This window comes from Rhinichthys klamathensis, unplaced genomic scaffold (assembly GCF_029890125.1).
Source record: "Rhinichthys klamathensis goyatoka isolate OS25496 unplaced genomic scaffold, OSU_Roscu_1.1 h1tg000169l_1, whole genome shotgun sequence".
NCBI classification, from domain to species: domain Eukaryota; kingdom Metazoa; phylum Chordata; class Actinopteri; order Cypriniformes; family Leuciscidae; genus Rhinichthys; species Rhinichthys klamathensis.
The window spans coordinates 3,900,895-3,919,266 of NW_026606700.1; the positions used below are offsets into that span (position 1 = coordinate 3,900,895).

Here is an 18,372-nt window from a genome sequence, read left to right on the forward strand (position 1 = left end):
GTATCCTCATGTTTGTGGTATCCTCAAGTTTTTAAAAATCTTTTAGGGTTGGCGAACAAGTGGGCGGCTCACAGGGATGAATACAAGGACTGTTTGTTTTTGCGAAAATGACTCGTGAACTCTCCTTTGATGAATCGAGATGTTCCTTACGGCGAGCGCATACTTATAATAATTGCTCTTCTTTCTAATACAACCATAAGCGAGATACAGTACTTTGATCTGAGCTATTAAACAAATGAAAGAAACGAGCTGGAAAAAAGATAATTCATAGATAAACAACAGTGGTTTATGATGATGATGGAGCAGGCAGAGCACAGCTGCTCAGTGGTGGATCTCTGAAGTGCTGTTGCCATGGAGGAGCTGTTTCTAATGCAGCGCTAGATTCATGAGTCATGCTCGTCTCTGGTGTGTTTAAGGAGTTGAAAGGGGTCAAATGATGAGAAACTGAAATCTCTTTTTAAAAATAAACGTTTGGTGTAGCCTACTATGAAAACAGCTTATACAACTTAAACAACTTATTGAAACTAAACACCTCATTCTGAACTTCTCTAGGCCTACATCAACACATTTACACAGCAACAATGACTCAGTGTTCAGGTGAAGCGAAACATAAACACCATTATTCCTAAACATAATTTATAATTAATTAAAGGGTTAGTTCACCCCAAATTTTACATTATCCCATTATTTACCCCCACCCTCAAGCCAGGTGTATATGACTTCCTTCTTTCAGACAAACACATCGGAGTTATATTAAAAACTCAGAGTTAAGTTTATTATTATCCTGGCTCTTCCAAGCTTTATAATGGGAGTTTTTGAAGCTCCAAAAAGCACATCCATCCATCATAAAAGTATATCCACAAGGCTCCAGAGGGTTAATAAAGGCCTTCTGAAGTGAAGTGATGTGTTTTTGCAAGAAAAATATCCATATTTAGATCTTTATAAACTATACTGGCGTACGGTAACGGCCGTACGTGAGTCTAGTTCCGGCAGAAGAGTGACGCGACGTCATATAGGACGAGTTATGTAAACAGTTAGGAGTAGGCCTATCTTGCTAAGCAAATTAAAGTCGGCATCATGTTCACGCCAACGTCTCTACATAACATTCAGGTTAATGACATTTGAAGGGAACTTTATCACCCCCTTGAGTACTGAGGTTTGTTGTGTCTGCCTTCACATACTTGCGTAGAGTTACGCCAGGTGCGCCGTCAACTCCCAAATCACACAGAACCTTTCCATCTTTATGACTGTCCTCAAACATAAGGCCTTTTCGCTCCGCTCACATAATTAAGATGAGATTTATCTCTGTAGCAACACCACTTTCTAAATGAGTTTCTGACATTTTCCTGACATTTTGCTTCCTCAAGTGGCCCAAACTCAAAATCCCCACCCTGCAAAACACAGCTGTGCCAATTCCCCTCGCTGCGGCAGTGCGACGGAGAGATGTCAACTTGATAGACATTCACAGACTCAATTATACCATATTGATCTCTGAGGCTAAGAGGTTTAAACAACATAGACTAGCCTCAAACGGCTAATAGCCTGTGTCACTGTCAGCAAACATGACAATCCAGCCACACACACACACTTTGGATTTTACAGTATAACAGCTTGCTGCAAACGAGTGCCTGGCTGCGTTTACAGACAATTGGCGGTGGAAAGTTATGCAAATTCATCTCGTTTTGGCCAATTGCAGGTTTCTATGGCTTTTATAACTGCTAAAGCGTGCACACCTGTGCCTATCTTGAGTAAATAAGTGCAAAACAGGGAGTGGCATTATGGTTGAGGGAGGAATTTATCCGTGCACCACTGAACCGCAGCTGCTACCCTCCATGTGCGTTTACACTGCTTCAGTTTGATTAACAACTAGTGATCCAGAAGGACTTATGTCTGACTCTGTGAAGTCACTTTTGTTCTTAGTTTACTTACTCAATGGTGAAGACTAAACGAACCAAGGAGGTTACATTACCTCAACAGCTCTTGCAGTTGCTGGAGCTTTGGAGCATCACATGTGGGCTATTCCTGTTGTTTATTAACACTCATTTTGTGCAATTTCTTGGTGGAGGGTATTTTCATTACCTCTGTTTTGTTTCCATGGCAAAAATCATGTCCACTCAGGCCCTGGAGCTGAAATATATTTCTGTTTAGCCCTACATATAGGCCTATAGAATCTAATCAGGTGACCTTCTGAAACAAGCTGGGGAGAACACACAAGTAGCCTACATAAACTATTACTTATTTGCTCCATAATTTAGCTGATGTCCGTTTCTTTGGCTTTCTCTGCTGCAGTGGGAGGTGAAGTGTGATTCGCATTGATGATGTATGTAAACTGTAGGCTGTGTGTGTGTGTGTGTGTGTGTGCGCCCTGCAGCCAGCTGCCCGAACCGCTGCATACAAACGCACAGATATTTCACACAGCATGCCATAATGAATCGATGCAACTCTGATTTTTTTTCTGCAAAGCCTGCTTTTTTTGCTGTCTTATTTACGCCTCTCTGATTTTAATCACACGTCTTGTTCCATATCCACTCTCATTGAGGGCTGTTTTGCAAAGCGTTTTTACACTTTGATCCTTCCCGAGCCGATGTTCCCTCCGGAATAACAATGAAGATGAACGTATTTTCGAATGAAAGATTTCATGTCAGGGATATATATTTTTAAATCTAAAAATCTCTGTAAACACACTGCCTGCTTACTGTCTCTCATTCAATTTAACCAGTCAAAAGCACAAAAGAAAAATCGCTTTTCTACCATTGTGACAAATTATCATCAAAACAGAAGTTTCGTTTTATCTCGGTCTCTGTGGCTGCTGCAGGATTGACATCAAAAACGAAAAACAGGAGAAAAAGGGAAAAATAATCGAGCCGCGAAGTACAATCCAATTTGGCATACCAGCACAAAGATGGCCGAGTGCCCTGGAGAAGACAAATAATATTAAACACGGCGTCAGTATTTCCAGGAAAATGCATTTTGAAAGATGTCCTGAGGCTATACGCAACCCTGTTATTGCACTAAAGTAAAGTTAGGATGCCAAAAGCGTGCTGGCTGTTTTGCATGGGGAAACTAAAGCAGGGAAAGAGCACTTACGTCTCACTGACTCATTCTGAGATCACTGAGGAGTTCACATGTTCCCTGGCTTACTGTGTATAATTCATCAGTGCACAATATAGCAAAGATAAATAATTTTTTATTTTTTTTTACGTAATCAACATTTTGTAATTTGCATAATTTCCCTTTTGGCACGCCATCCAGGCAGAGCAAGCAGATATTTCAGCATTGTTTTGGATAAAAGCATCTGCCAAATGCATGAATGTAGGCTACACATACATGTTTTAGACTGCTTTTACAAGGTAATGAAGACTTTCTAAAGTCTATCAGTAAACACAGTTGCTTAATATGATAATGATTGTATTTACACATTCTGACATTCAAAGTGTAGCTATACACTCTATTAATTCACTCCCAAAGAATCTTTAGCTGTGTCAGTGGCACAGCTCAAAAATCTGAGGCAACCAGGTTTTTTTTTTTTTTTTAGTATAATTATGGGAAAAAATGTTTTAACTTTCATAATATGGTCTAAATTCCTAAATCAAATTTTTTTACTTGTGGGTCCAAGTTCAATAAGCATGCATTTTAAACTGACCATTCACAACATAATAGTGATTGTAGTAGTATCTCACTTTGTTGAGCCAAGTTATATACTTATATTGAAATGGAACAAAACCTCACAGAAGAGAACATTAATCACTCTAATGGTGACTTGAAAACACAACTTTTGCTGGAAAATATAATCAAAAACACTACAGAGCTAAACAACTATTAATTCAGAATAACAAAAAATGGTCATCATAAGTTGCATGTGTTGATCACCAATGATCAAATGGATCATGCTTTGCTGCCAGTTGGACCCTAACCACAAAACTTCACATTCTAAGTTCTTTCTGTTTAATATTTCAATTCTAATTCTATTTTAATAAGTTTCTCATACTTAAATTGAGTATAAATTTAATGTCAGTTTATTTTCCTACATTAGATAGTTCAGTAAACCTTTAAAATGATTTTTGTCTAACAAAATAGGATTTGGACTTTTTAAAGTGATACTGTTTGATCTAAACGCAATAAATCATTATTTTGGAAAATCATTATGGAAATGAGTAAATGCCATTTCATATACTTTAATGCAGGTTTGTGCTTGTGGACTGTTGTGGCTGGGTGCTTTCGAAAATATGACTTGATATAAATCATAGACTTACCTCTTCATTCAGAGAAAGCAAATGTACACACACGTAGAGTATAAACAGATTTTCATATGCTAATTACAGCTAAAAATAAACATTTATTTAAAATTTCATGGATGTGTCAGAAAATGACTACACACATATGTGGGAAGTGTCCCGAGGGCCTGACTGTAGGCGTACGTCAGGTTTCATTCTCTGCAACAGGACGGCTGCATATATGAGTGTCTATGAGACTGTGTTTTCCCAGCGAATGCTCAGAGTGAGGAGCAGATTTCTAACTTTCTAAATTATAGATTTCTAACACTCACATGCTCACGGGCCAGTGGGGTCTTGCAGGGGTCATCTGATGTCATCTTTAAGTGTTTCCTTCCTTAGGTCCCCTTCTTTAAGAGCTGTGGTTCTCTCCGAGGGGGGAATTCACTAACATTCACAAGTGAACTATACACCCACTTATTCACCTTATTCTTAACGTACAGTGAGAGTGGCCATTGTAACTTCGTGTCGAGGCTTCCGGTCTCATTCGCTTCCAGTTACTTTAGCTGCAACTGGCCGTTATGCCAAACTGTTATTTGTTATCATATTATTTTATTTTCATTATCATAAACACACTGATTTGTAGAGCAAACTATTTGACCATTTACTGCACTTTGTTATTCTTCCAGCTATTTATATATAGTGCCTAATGAATCGGAAGTCTCACACATTTATAGAAAAAAAGCTTCTACGCTGTAGGTGAATAGCATTGTTTATAAGCACACGTTTTCATGTTTTTTAGTACCCAATTCAAAGGAATTATGCAAATTAGAACCTTAATTCGCGAAACATTATGAAAAAAAAAATGAAAAAATTTTGTAGTCGTAAAAAGATTTCTTAAGAATATTCTCAAATTTTTTCTTAGGAAAATTTCAAATTCTTGAAAAAATAAAAGATTTTCAATGTATTTTTTGGAGTTATTTTAAAATATTAAGCATCATAATTAGTATGTATTATCAACATACTCTATGCAACTATAGTGGTTAAAAAACCAAAACTGTATGCATTTTGCGGAAGAACATTGTTTTGGTTATCTTACTGCTCATAAAACATTCACTATAGGCTTAAGAGATATAACCAGTTTAGTTGTAGCTTTACCCATTAATAGACACTGTACTTCCTTGAAAATAAATTCCAGTACAGCGCTACAACAACCATAATGAAATGATCATTCACAATATGATGCTTTACAAAGAATTCTGTTAAAGAACTACATATGGCAAGTTATCTGTTCAATAAAATTACTCACCCACCAGTTGAGTAATAAAAACCCCATCGCTTTTAATACATTTAAAATCCCTCAGTTGTTGCCATCTCCGAAAAGATTGTTGATTCTTGTTTTATCACAAGCTCTGTCGCGTTCTCTTTTTGCCAGCAGACTCTCCTCTGTTCGGGTTTTTTTTAAACGGGTGATTCCCCAGAGGTTTGAGAATTATCGTGCTTCATGTCAACCTTTCTTGCTTATTTTGTGACGACTAACCTATGCCACTGTGACTCCCACACCACAGGGTATCATAGTGTACCTTTAAGAAAAAAAATGACGATTTTTTAATAATTCATCGTGGTTAGGAACATACTTAAGAATTTCTTCTAATTTATCATGCAAACATCCTTACTTTTAAGAAGATTTCTATAAATCCCCAGGCAAAAGCACAATTTAAATAAATAAAATGTAGCTTACCTCTATGACAGAATAACCAGTCTTCTCACAAAAGCACATGCCTTTCCTTTCGATGACTGTCCTACAGCCAGGCTGGGGTGAGCATGAGAAAGGGAGGCCGCACTCATGATCGAGTGGTATTAGTATAATTGGACCAAGCAAATAGCACTGAATTTTGTAAACAAGATGCAATCTATAGTAAATTGCATGTTTGCACTCTATGCATTTAGTGGGTGATTTGTGAGGAAAACACAGGTTTGTGCACTGAAATAATGTGTTTAGTGAATGTTAATGAATTCGTCCCTGAGAGTTCATTGCTTTTTTAAAACAAAGTAAAATCTGACGCCCCATCAAATCCAGCAAGGAGTTGCGTATTTGGAGGGAATTCAGGGAGACTTTTTTGCCGTTGAGATGTCTTGAAAAATGTGTCTCAATCAACCTGATTCACCCGTATATCATTTTCTGTGTTAAATCTTCTGTATTACAGGTAATTTCAGAACTCACTCAGCTAGATTTCAACGTACTCGAGCTGCTATAATGTCTGGGCTTTTGAGTGTTATGCAAAACGGACTGCCTCAGGTGGAAATGAAATTCACACTTACAGACATTTTGTACTGCTATTACTGCATTGATAAAAAAAAGAAGTCTTATGAAATTCTTATGGAAGTCTTACATGGAATTGAGCGCTCAAAAAAAAAAAATCAAAAAAAAAAATCGATGGATTACAAAATCCTGTGCATGTAATTTAAATATCAAGATCTTAAAGATGACAAAGAATGGTAATTATGTCTCTGCATGCCTCTCTCTTTCTCACATTATCGGCTGTTTTATATCAGCTGGCCCAGACATCATCGAGCACCATGATTCATTGTAATTAAGTGTAACGATCTCTTAATCCGGGCATAAACCCCAATTATGCTTGTGTTATATAGACTTAATGACAGATGCCTCCGGGTGGATAACTACCAGAGAAGCCCTGGAATAGTGAAGCGACACATCCTCAACTCCTTCAACATCAGCATCCTGCAGAACATGCTCAAGTCCTGGTAAAATCAGAATTACATGCACTGTATCCATATGCGGTCTTAAGTCATGAGAATGTGACAGATGATGGCTTCATTCATGGTTAGCACTGATAGATAGATCACACGAGTGTGCTGGAGCTTGATACAGCGGGCCGACGGCAGAGATATTGCTGTAATAACGCAACCTCTCAGGACCGTTCTGCACTCGTGATTTCATGTTATGGCCTTATTGATCCGATAACCACAAGCACTACTCACAATGAGCAAATATGTACATAAATGTCACCTAGGAATCACAGGAATGATGCTGATGAGGTTGATGTTGAAGACTTTCAGGCCATTAATGAGGTTGTTCCTATTGATAAATAATAAATCACAGGTACAGTGGAGGCAGAAGCCTTGAGGACTTGCAGGATCACATTGGGATGTCATGTCATCTGAAATGTAAAAGAATAATGCTGTCACACCAGGCTTTAAACAACAGCACTTGAGGGATAAACTCAAAGACAGCAGAGTATGTGAGCGCTGTGGAGAGATGCAGAGTTGTGAGATTTTTTGCCTGGAGCGAGTAGCGTTTTATTGAAAGTCAGACCATCGCTCCAGGATCGCTCCAATACCGTCGTGCAGTAAACAGTGTTAGGATTCTGAAAGAAATATTTTTGTGAAATATTACTTCAAGAACAATGAACAAAAATACAAAATAATGATGGACAGCCTATACGTATTAGCCTGTTTTTGCCTCAGTGTGTAAAAAATAAAAAAAGTCACAATTATGACAAATACAATAAGATATATTAGAATGATAAGAAATAAGGTTAATATCTGGTACTAATAAAATGAAATATTTACTATTCAAATGTTGCTTGCGTTACAAAACAAAAATATTGTGATTTTTACTCTGAGATGGAAACGGACTTCATTAGTTACTATCCGGTGGAGTGGTTTCAAAGGCAGCAGACAGAAAAGTATAATAAATATGATAAAATATAAAGTAAAATATCTATTAAGAAATACTATTTAAATGCTGCTTGCAAAAAAAAAAACATAACAGGTTATTTTCAATGGCGTCAATAAAAAAAGTGACATGACGTGTAGCCAAATTTGTGCACTGCATTTCACCCATCAAGTGCACACACACACACCGTGAACACACACCTGGAGCAGTGGGCAGGCATTTTTGCTGCGGCGCCCAGGAGAGCGATTGGGGGTTTGGTGCCTTGCTCAAGGGCACCTCAGTTGTGGGTAATAAGAGTGGAAGAGAGCGCTGTTCATTCACTCCCCAACATACATTTCCTGCCGGTACTGAGGCTTGAACCCGCGACCTTCGGGTTAGAAACCATTAGGCCACAACTGCCACCTCAAAAAAATGCTGTTTTGGATCAGATGGTGTAGTTACAATATCTACCAGCAGGGGCAAACTGGACCATGCTAAACCAGCCAAACCTCGACCCCTTGGATCCTCTCACCAGTGAGTGAAGTGGGAAGCGAGCGAGGACTAAGAATAGAAAACCTGGAATGAATCTGGACAAGAGTGATTATGGAACACTTTGAGGGAGGAAAAGAAATCACTGTCACTCCACTCCACATACACTGGAAGAGAGATTTCATGAGAGAAGGAAAGAGAAAGAGAGAAAGTCCTGCTATTCCTAAATAACTATACGCCATAACGAATGAACACTGAATCTCCTTGAGTTTCTCAGTAATTGGAAGCGAGCGATGTCGTGCTCTGCATATTTGCCAGAAGCATAACAGACTTTATTAGGAACCATAAAAACACCATTAAAATTCACAACTGAGGGAGCCGGGCCTAGCTCGTGAGACTGATGAATTACTACTGTTCACTGAAAGTGACCATATTCTTTTACTCTTTCATCTTCCCGGGACAGTGGCTATTTTCTCTGCTACATGAAACCAGTTACGTTCATCATATGGATTGATCTTCTTCACTGGCCATGTGGAGAACCGATTTGAGAATAGATCTGTGTGCTTTGTGAAAAGCAGACTGCTTTAGAGGAAACAAAGAGCAAAACACAAAGACGCATCTTTCCCTTACTTGAAGTCAACATGACACAGCACTATTTAAGTTCTACCATGTATTTACAATACAGGAAATATTGTAGGTTTTAGCCACTGGAATTCAATCGATGGTTCAAAATTTGCAGCCAGTCGAGCAGGATTACTCAACACCTAAAATGCCACTGGCACCTGTTGGATGAGGTATAAGTGGACTTGGTGACGTCAAACCAAAAAATGAATTTTGCACAATAGGACCAATGTCTTAGCCTGGCTGCCAGCCCGAACCCCGCCCACAACAATGTTTGGTCGGGAAGTTCGGTCTGGACTCGATCCATTGAGGAGTAATTATGATCAGTCAAAAAATGTTCGGACCAATCAAATTGCCAGGGCGGGCTTTATACGATGATGGACAGATGATCTGCAGTTACGTAATCCTCACGTCATCAAAGAGCGCTTGGTTTGAACTGGTTTACAACAAAGATGACTGCCGCTGGATAACTGAGATGTATAGATTCTGCTATCGTTTCTGTTTTAGAAGAAATCGACAGCGCATTAATTTTAAAAGACGAACAGAGAACGGCAATAAAGGCATTTGTCGATCGTCAAGATGTGTTTGCCGTCCTTCCTACAGGATTCGGCAAAAGTTTAATTTATCTGCTGGCTCCGATGGTCGCTAAAAAGATGGGACGCAATGAAAACCCAGTTGTCATTGTGGTTTCTCCTTAGGTAAAAATGTAATAAAAAGCTTATTACCTCTGTCATGCTTTTTCGCGTTCTTGTACCGGTAGGAGTTGAAGGATTGGGGCAAAACTTCTTCAGAGCCCGGGGCGTTTTGGAAGGGGTAGGTTCCCGGTCTCAGAAGACTCAAATGAACACGCTTCTTCATCCTGGTCTCTTTCGTCGTCTCTCCATTTATTAAAATTAGTCAAGTCGCGCTCCAACCGTGTTATGAAATTGAGACACGACCGACAAATGCGAGCAGATTTGCAGGCTTTATTGTCGAGATCTAATCCTAAACGGAGAACTTGTTCGTAAATACATTCACCTTTTTATTTCTTTCAAAAATATTGTTCGAGTTTGCAAGTACTCCTTGAATCCTTAAATTATTTTTGCAACACCGGCAAAGGTCGTTAACACTCTTTTTTTTTTTTTTACATATTTTTTCCAGAGTGAGTGCCGTTCAGTTCTGTTGACAACTGTCGCTCAACATACGTCACTTACTGCGTTGCTCTGATTGGTTGTAGGTCTATCCAATTGAGTGCAGAGTTTTTTTTTCCTGGTTCCATTAAGACACGCCTCATAATCAAAGCCCTATGGAGCAGTATCAGACTCACATTCTGACTAGAATATGAGTATGACGAAGTCAGGCTACCAATGTCTACTAAGTAGGTCAATTTTGACTGTTTGAAAACATGAATCAGCATTTGCAAAGCATCCGTTTTTACGCATTTATGTGCAAGGATGGACTATATAATAAGACAACCAATAAGACCAGAAATATTTCTTAATAACTCAAAACGATGCATTACGACTTCATGTTGACTTTAAGCAGCGAATCAGCTTGGCCCATGGAGAGACTCCTCAAAGCGTTGTGCACATTTACATGGACACACCCTTTATTTCCTATCTAGGTCAACATCCCATCGCAAGTGTCAATTTACAGTCAAAATAAAGTATTGATAGAAACGATATATCCATTAGAGACAGACATTTAAAGCAGAGAGTGAAAGAGACGCCCCAGAGAGGAAGGGACAGATGACATCCACACATTGTTTGCTAATCTTTAAATCACCAATGATTAGAGTTGACGGCATCAGTGCATTGCCATTCGCAGACAGAGCTCAACAGCACACAATCCATATGTTCAAACCACGCGAGGTCAAATCTACAGGACACATCAGTCATCTGCTGCTTTGTCCGCTTTTCTCAATTCTCTATTTGAAAGGAAAACACGCTATCCCTTTACACAGAGGTGATCCCTGGTGTATATTTAAAGGTCTCTGCGCATCCTTGGCCTTTTGTCGACGACATGAAGACGCAGTTGGGGTCCATCAAGATCGTTCTTAAGCAACACCCTCGCAGCTGTTCACAAGGAACTTATATAATCTTGCGCGAACAGTCTTCACTGTCTGGTTAACTGGAAAGCGAGTGAAATGTTCTCCTAGCCAATGTATCTCAAGATCAAAACAGAAACGGTTGAATTATGTCAGGGTTTCACTAAGAAAGGTTGCACGTCCCCTGCTGTGAGATGATGGTGGCCGCTGGGACTCGATGACCTGCATGTAACAGTAGAGACGCTTGACTGATGGTGCACGGGTTCCATTTCCTGTTTGAGGGTGATGTGGATTTGGGCTTTAGCTCCGAGATGAGAGGATGGACACAAATGTGTGGGGGCTGATGGATGATTCCTGTTTGGCGTCGCTCCTGTGAATGTCAGCAAACCTGTGCACACACAAAGAGAAAAGCATCGACGAGGACATTAGGGAAATGCATTTTGCGGCATGATCAAAGGCAAGAAAAAACGACATGCATTACCTTTTCCTGCCTCGTCTTTTCATGTTTGTTGATCTTGTGTGGCTCTTTTGTTTGTGTTTACTTAGTGAATGATGATTTTTATATGACAGCATCTGCTTTGAAAGGCACATGCTTTTTGAAAAATGGAAATGGGAGAGCGTGAATGCCCGTGTTCTTTAGCAAGAAAGCCTTAGCAAAATTATTATTTTGTTACACGCAGGCCTTTCAACGTGGCTGCGCACATCGCATGGCAGTTTTTTTAAAGGGAAAATTATGCCACCCGTTGTCTGTCTGAGTGTTAATTCACATTTGGAGAATTAAAATTAAATATGTAAATAACATTGCCTGTACGCTAATCAGTATCGTTTCCTCCGAGCTGCTGTCCTGCTAAGATATTCACTTATTTTAAATACAATCATGCTTTAGTACAGTCCTCAGCTCTATTTTAATCAACGTTCATAATTACTTTAGAATACCGTTCCGTCATTAATGAATAACTACACAGGAACAAATGAGTAACACAATATGAACATTCTAGTAACTACTATGTTCTTCACACTAAGAAAAAAATGGTTCTTTTAAGAACCGTTCACTGAAAGGTGGTTCTTCTATGACATCTCTGTGAAAAGCCCCTTTTTGAACCTTTGTTTTAAAGAGTATATTAACTAACAAGAAACTCGAATTAGAATGCAATGGTGCTCACTTGAATGCGGTAGTTCACTATTAGCTAATCAGTTACTACTATGTTTTTATACCTCCCAAAGGCCTACAAAGAAATATACAGTTCATAATAAATGAGAGTAATGCATATATTGTATAATTCATTCTAAAGTGAAGATCATGGGAATCCACTAGTAATGACTCAAGTATTACCAAATCCTTCAGAAGGAATTACTAACTATTTGGAACAGTATTCTAAAGTGAAAAGCATGATAACTCCCTAATATCGACTGAAGTCATTGAGGTTTTTGTAAGGTTTTGGATAGTAATTACTCAAGTGTTACTACATCCTTCTAAAGGAATTATTAAATATTTGGAACAGCATTCTAAAGGGAAAAGCATGATAACGACTGAAGTCATTGCAAGTGTGACAGGTTGAGTATTTTTAATATTTGTCTTGCCTTATTATAAGTAGTTTTCCATTTTTAATGGTTCTGTATATTTTAATTGAGAAGACCTGCCCACTGGTGTTGAACCACGGCTTGATATTGAGCACACCTGTGTGGCTCAGTCATGGACGTGCGTCGAGTTTTTAGTGGCGTGATAAAAATCCTGTCAAATTTCCCGTTGCTTTCCCTGGTGAGTCGTTTGATTTATTGATCTTTCTCTTAGTCGTAACAGATCACGGTGTAAATATGTGTTTGTCATTAGGAACGTGTGTGTGCGTGAAATGCCGAGCGCAGGTAGCATAAAGCTCACTGTAGTCTAAGAGGTAAGAAACTTTATTATGGGTTTTCTCTTATTCTGTGAGGGGGGGGGGAATCTTTTGAAATTGATGCACTATTTGTGCTTCCATTGTATTCTTATTGCAGGTGCGGCCCAGAGCGCTAGCTGCTGTTTTGCGCTGTTTTTTTATATACCCGTTTGTGTCGCTGTTTCATCGTCCTGTTCGTACGGCTGGCTGCAGTGGACGTTTGCGGTTTCGAACCGCTGTATTGGCCGAGCTCTTTAACGACTTCTGCCCTAATCGGTCTGTATGAAGGTGTGGAAGTATTGGACATGCGTGTTTTATGGGCTGTTAAATTAAACTGGTAACGCTTCCTTTTACAGACCTGTTACCCATGTACTTACTATGTACTTATTATAGTAACTATAATTACTGGGTAATAACTAGGTACTAACCCTGAACCTAGCCCTAAACCTACCCCTAACCCATGTTACACGTAAGTGTACTGTACTGTAAAAGGAAGCGTTACCATTAAACTAACACGCTGGTAGTTTGGTCCATCAAAGCAGCCTGAACGATCTTAAATATTATTAGTTGTGAATGTGATATTAAATATTGTGACATTTTGATTGTCTATGTAATCTTTTCTTTTTTTCGTTTCCCTTTCCTTGGTATTTCATTTATTTGCCAGTATCCGCATGTGACTTATTTGAACGGTGATACTGAGGCTTAGCAGAAGAGTGTATTTGTTTTCTTTTGGTATTGTTTCTTTATTTTGTTTATCACTTGCTTTAAGAACCTTTATTCACTAATTTGCTGTGTGGTTTGTCCCTTCTGTTAAAGTTGGTTAATTCGGTCTCTTATCAACTGTGGGTATTTAATTGGTAAACTGTAGACGAGATCTATTTTTAGGACGTTTTAAAATGAATGTTTCCTGTTGAAATAAACTTTGTATACTTTTGGAAAGTCACGTCTCTGGTATTTTGATTATTTTTATACTTTCCTGCGTGGAGTAGTAGCCTAGGTGGCGTAGTCGGGTTTTTAATATTTAGCCAAAGGTTACACAAGCTTTTCAGGTTTTTGGATTAGTAAATTTCTCCACAGAAAGATGCAAGAAATGCACAATCGTTTAATGATGTGAAATCTAAGTATATGGCATATGAGGGTATGGTTTAGAGGAAAAGCAAACCAATTTAACCAGTTACCAATTAATTTACTTTGTATAAATCTCTGAAAAATGTGCTAATGACTGGGCATTTACAGAATAAAAACAACTTGCCTAAAAGTTCAGAAAAGTTGTTCAGTGGTTTTAATATTTAGATGAAGAGTCCCACCCTAGCCAACAATATGATTCAAGTATATATATATTTTTAAATACATATGACTTACTGGATACATTCTATTCTTGAGACTTGATTTGGATTCTGCATCAGTGATTTGTCTGATCACTATGGCTTGCTAGCAGGTTTTACACTACACATCAGCAATGTTGATGACACTTACATTTATGCATTTAGCAGACGCTTTTATCCAATGCGACTTACATCACATTAATGCATTCAAGGTACAGTATTCATTTTATCACGTCATGTATTTCCTGGGAATCAAACCCATGAGTTGCCAATTGCCAGAGCCGTATTCTACAGTTTCAGCAAAAGAAATGTTCCAGTTCCAGAGTAGAGCATAAATTATACTCACTCTAAAATTTTATAAAAGACATTGAAATGTCAAAATGTTTTCCAAAAATAATAATTGTAAAGGAAACAGGTTGTCAAGGCTACCATCAGGCTAAATAGGTGAATTGAAAACAATTATCTCATTTTTTTTAAGGCAGTAAGTTTGTGAATCCCTGAGTTAGAGTAAAAAGATCATATCAGTTCATTGCTGTTTAACTAACAATCCCCAGAATTTATCATTCATAAATAACTCGCAATTGGGATTTGTAAATCAGACATTCTCCCACATTACCCAGATCAATTTTTTATGCACGCCAATGTAATTGCCAAAATCAGTACACAATTTTGTACATTCCAGTTCCTCTCCATGTAAATATTTATGGGGCTCTCTCTTTGCTGTTTCTCCATCTATTCGAGATTGACTTGTGATACACAAGAGAGAGGAGGACGCACTATGTTGGAAATGGTGATAACACTGACCAGAACGGCCATAGAGAATTACATTTTCTGGAACCACCGTGGACAATCCTACAATCCGCCCTAGAAGTCTTACACAACAGCTTCCCTCTGAGATGTTCCTTAAGTGCTCACTCTGGAGCCTTTTATAATGGAGATTTTCAATAAAAACTCTTCCCTTATGACAAGCTTTTTAATAAAGTGCTTTTCAAAGAAATAAAGGCATGTTCAACTCGAATCTAGTTTGACTGTTGGAATAACACTGGCATGAAAAGGCATTGTTTCCCAAAGGACACTTTTCAATACAGAAAAACTGGTGTTATATTACTTTATTATTATAACTGAACAATATTCAGCATTTTATTTTGCCATGTAACAGAAAGACTGGAAAGCTATTGCTCAGAAACTGACAGGTGCTAATTGCCTCAAGGATTAACATACATTTATGCAAATGTCTGTCCTCATATTATCCTCCCGCACTGCAAAACTAGTCTTTCCCAAGCCATGTACACTCGATGGGAATCGCTTGAAGCATGACGGAAAGACAAACAACAGCTGGCATGTAAATATATCTTGTTAAATATAACCGTTTCTCCTTCTTTGCTACCATCAGGCCATCTGCAATGACTACTGAGGCAGAGCACAAGGGATTTTGGGTTTCAGCTCACGTCCTGCAACATCATCTTCTCCCTTCATCTCCCGATCCGCGGCAAAACCGGCGCCCCCAGCTGCCCTCTAATCCTGCTTTAGCCCTTCTGCTGATCAGGTGCGTCACTCTTAACACAACTTCATCAACGCCGCCAGGGCACAATTGGCTGGATAAATGATAAGATTTCCACTCGATTTCTGCTCTGCCTTATTCCACCTCTGTACCTGTGCTCTGTATCTGTCATGTTGCTTTAAAGCAAACGCTGTGATAGCGCTCTTGTCGTTCGCCACGTTTTGTCGCTGTTCTGCTTCGGACCTGCTCGCTCGACGACCTCCGTCATCGCATATTAGATTCAGAGACAGTGATGACTTACTAAGGAAAAGCAAATAAGAGATAATCTTACTGAAGCACCACTCACCTCCTCACGGCAATCTCGAAGTCCTTTAGGATGGCTCCTTGGGCAGAGGCTATTAAAAAAAGAGAAAGAAAATAGAGGTCAGATATTTCACTCGACTGTGTTATCTCTAATTACGATATCAATGAATAAATGTCAGAAATGTTTCATCATTAAAATTATACCAAATAACATGAAAAACGGCGTAAGGGTGATATGGAAAATATGGTGACACGATTTAAAATGGTCAAGAAACTCCATATAAAAGCTATCATTCCATAACAACCATTTATTAAATAACATGAACCTGAATACGTTCTTTTATTTGTTTATAATAGTTTTCCAGGATATAAGTTTAACAAGTTTCCCCCCCAAAAAAGTAATTATTAATTTCAGTTTAATGCGTTTAAATTAGAATATAAAATTATCAATGTCAAACACTAAACTAAAAGATTGTAGAAAAATACTCCCAAAATCAAGGTTCAGAGTAAGAAGATGCTGTTCAAACTTGCACATTGTGATTTTCCTACCATTTAAAAAAAAAAAGTTATTTTCCATAAGGGTATTTTAAATGTCATTGGTTCATTTAAAAAAAAAATTTGTTATATATTTTTTGTGTTAAAATTTATTTAGCTGAATCTGACCAGTGGCTTGTGTTTTGAGATTATATTGAAACCATCTTTTTTTGAGAACTTATAGACAGTGTTGCAACCCTTTCCTAAAAATAAAATAAAAATAACAAAAGTCAAGTTGTCCTTCATGATTAGTAGCAATGTCAAAATGTTAATATTTACCACTTAGCTTTCTGAAATTTAGATTTTTGAAATCTCTATCTTGACAATGACCATAGACTATATGAAAATATGGACATAGGGTCCGTGAAGTCACCCATAGGTTTCTGAAGAGCATTTTTGAAGCCCAAAGTGGGCAGAGCCGGCGGTCTCCTTCTTGGCAGCGCGTCATTGCACATCACTCCCGGTTAACCGATTAGCTGAGGTGACGTGACGGCTATCAGACAGCAGACAAACGGCTAGTGGTGATAGCGGTGGCAATCCACCTGTCACTCAAGTGGCCATGCCCTTAATTATGCAGAACTTTAAGGCTTAATATAATGTAAACGTTTGTGTTATAAAAAAAAATCACCCCCCTCACTGTTGTCATGAAGGGCAAAATTAGCGATTTAGACCAAAACCACTTTTTGTACATATTTTTTTTTCTGCTGTAATATTGGGCATTTTAACATGGGGGTTTATGGGATTGACTCTCTTTTGGAGCCTGTCTCTAGTGGCCAGTCGATGAATTGAGGTTTAAGTCACTTCCGTGTTCAAGAGAGAGACAGGAAGGTTGTCGCTTGACAATGACCCACAAAAGACAAGCCACCCACCCACCCATTCATCCATCCACCCACCCATTCATGCATCCATCCATCTCTCTCTATCCATTCATCCATTTACATAATTTCCACTGAAAGATATGGCCAAGTTAGAAGTGATTTTAGTTAGTTGCTGCCCAACACTGCCTGACTGTCTGCAACACTCTCAAGCCTGCTAATGGTGGTAATACAAGTCCTCTGCTGTCTGGTTTATGCTCTCAAAGCACCTCAAATTACCCAGCACTGTATTCTGCACTTTACAGGGCTTTTTTTGAAGACTTTGTACTCTCAGATCAAGTTGAAGAAACTTCCAACTTTCCATTTGCTCATTCAATGTTTATAAAAACCTCTTAACCCCTCAAGACTTCAAGTCCCTCATTGGCAAGCTCATGGCTCTTGGAGCCGCTACATTCATTGGCATGCAGAAGGCACTCTAAGCTGTTCGTTGGCACCCGTGCTGATTGGCTCGTCACCGAGTCATTCACAATGGTGTTGACAGTGGGTAGATTCTATGGGTAGAGCTGTTTTTTCCAGTGCCCGCCTGCCCGTATGCCTCTCTGCCCTGGAAGCCTGGCGCTATCTGTGAAACCCTTCACGCAGTGCATCTGATCTGCTGCACCTCTCCTCAAACATGTCATCTAAATGCTAAGCACTCATGCTGCATTGTTAAATGAAAACAACAAGAACAGCAAAAGCAAACAAGAAAATCCTGCAACTGGCTGCAAGCTTTTTTGATTTGATTTTTTCCAATTTCTGTTCTTCAAGATCCTAGACGCATTCTTCCTTCTCCTCGAGATGTGAGGTGAATTCTTAGTGTGTTATCACGTAAGCTCAGTGCACACTACTGTATATGATTTTTGCCACAGCTTTGCTGTCTGAGACGAACTTTGGGAATTATCTTTGATTGCTTGGCGTGACATGATCGACAGCGGGTTAATTGCTTTGGCAATGA

At 38.8% G+C, this 18,372-nt stretch overlaps 1 protein-coding gene across 1 annotated transcript in view; it reads right to left on the bottom strand.

Moving 5' to 3' along the window:
• Window positions 1-11,073: 11,073 nt before the first annotated feature.
• tafa5l (TAFA chemokine like family member 5, like) overlaps window positions 11,074-18,372 on the bottom strand; it is a 44,240-nt gene continuing 36,941 nt past the window's right edge. The window contains exons 4-5 of the mRNA XM_056259773.1: window positions 16,073-16,121; window positions 11,074-11,414 (exon numbers count right to left, since the gene is read on the bottom strand). Of these exons, the coding sequence (XP_056115748.1) occupies window positions 16,098-16,121 (24 nt within the window). The 3' untranslated portion in view covers window positions 11,074-11,414; window positions 16,073-16,097. The remainder of the gene's footprint in view (window positions 11,415-16,072; window positions 16,122-18,372) is intronic.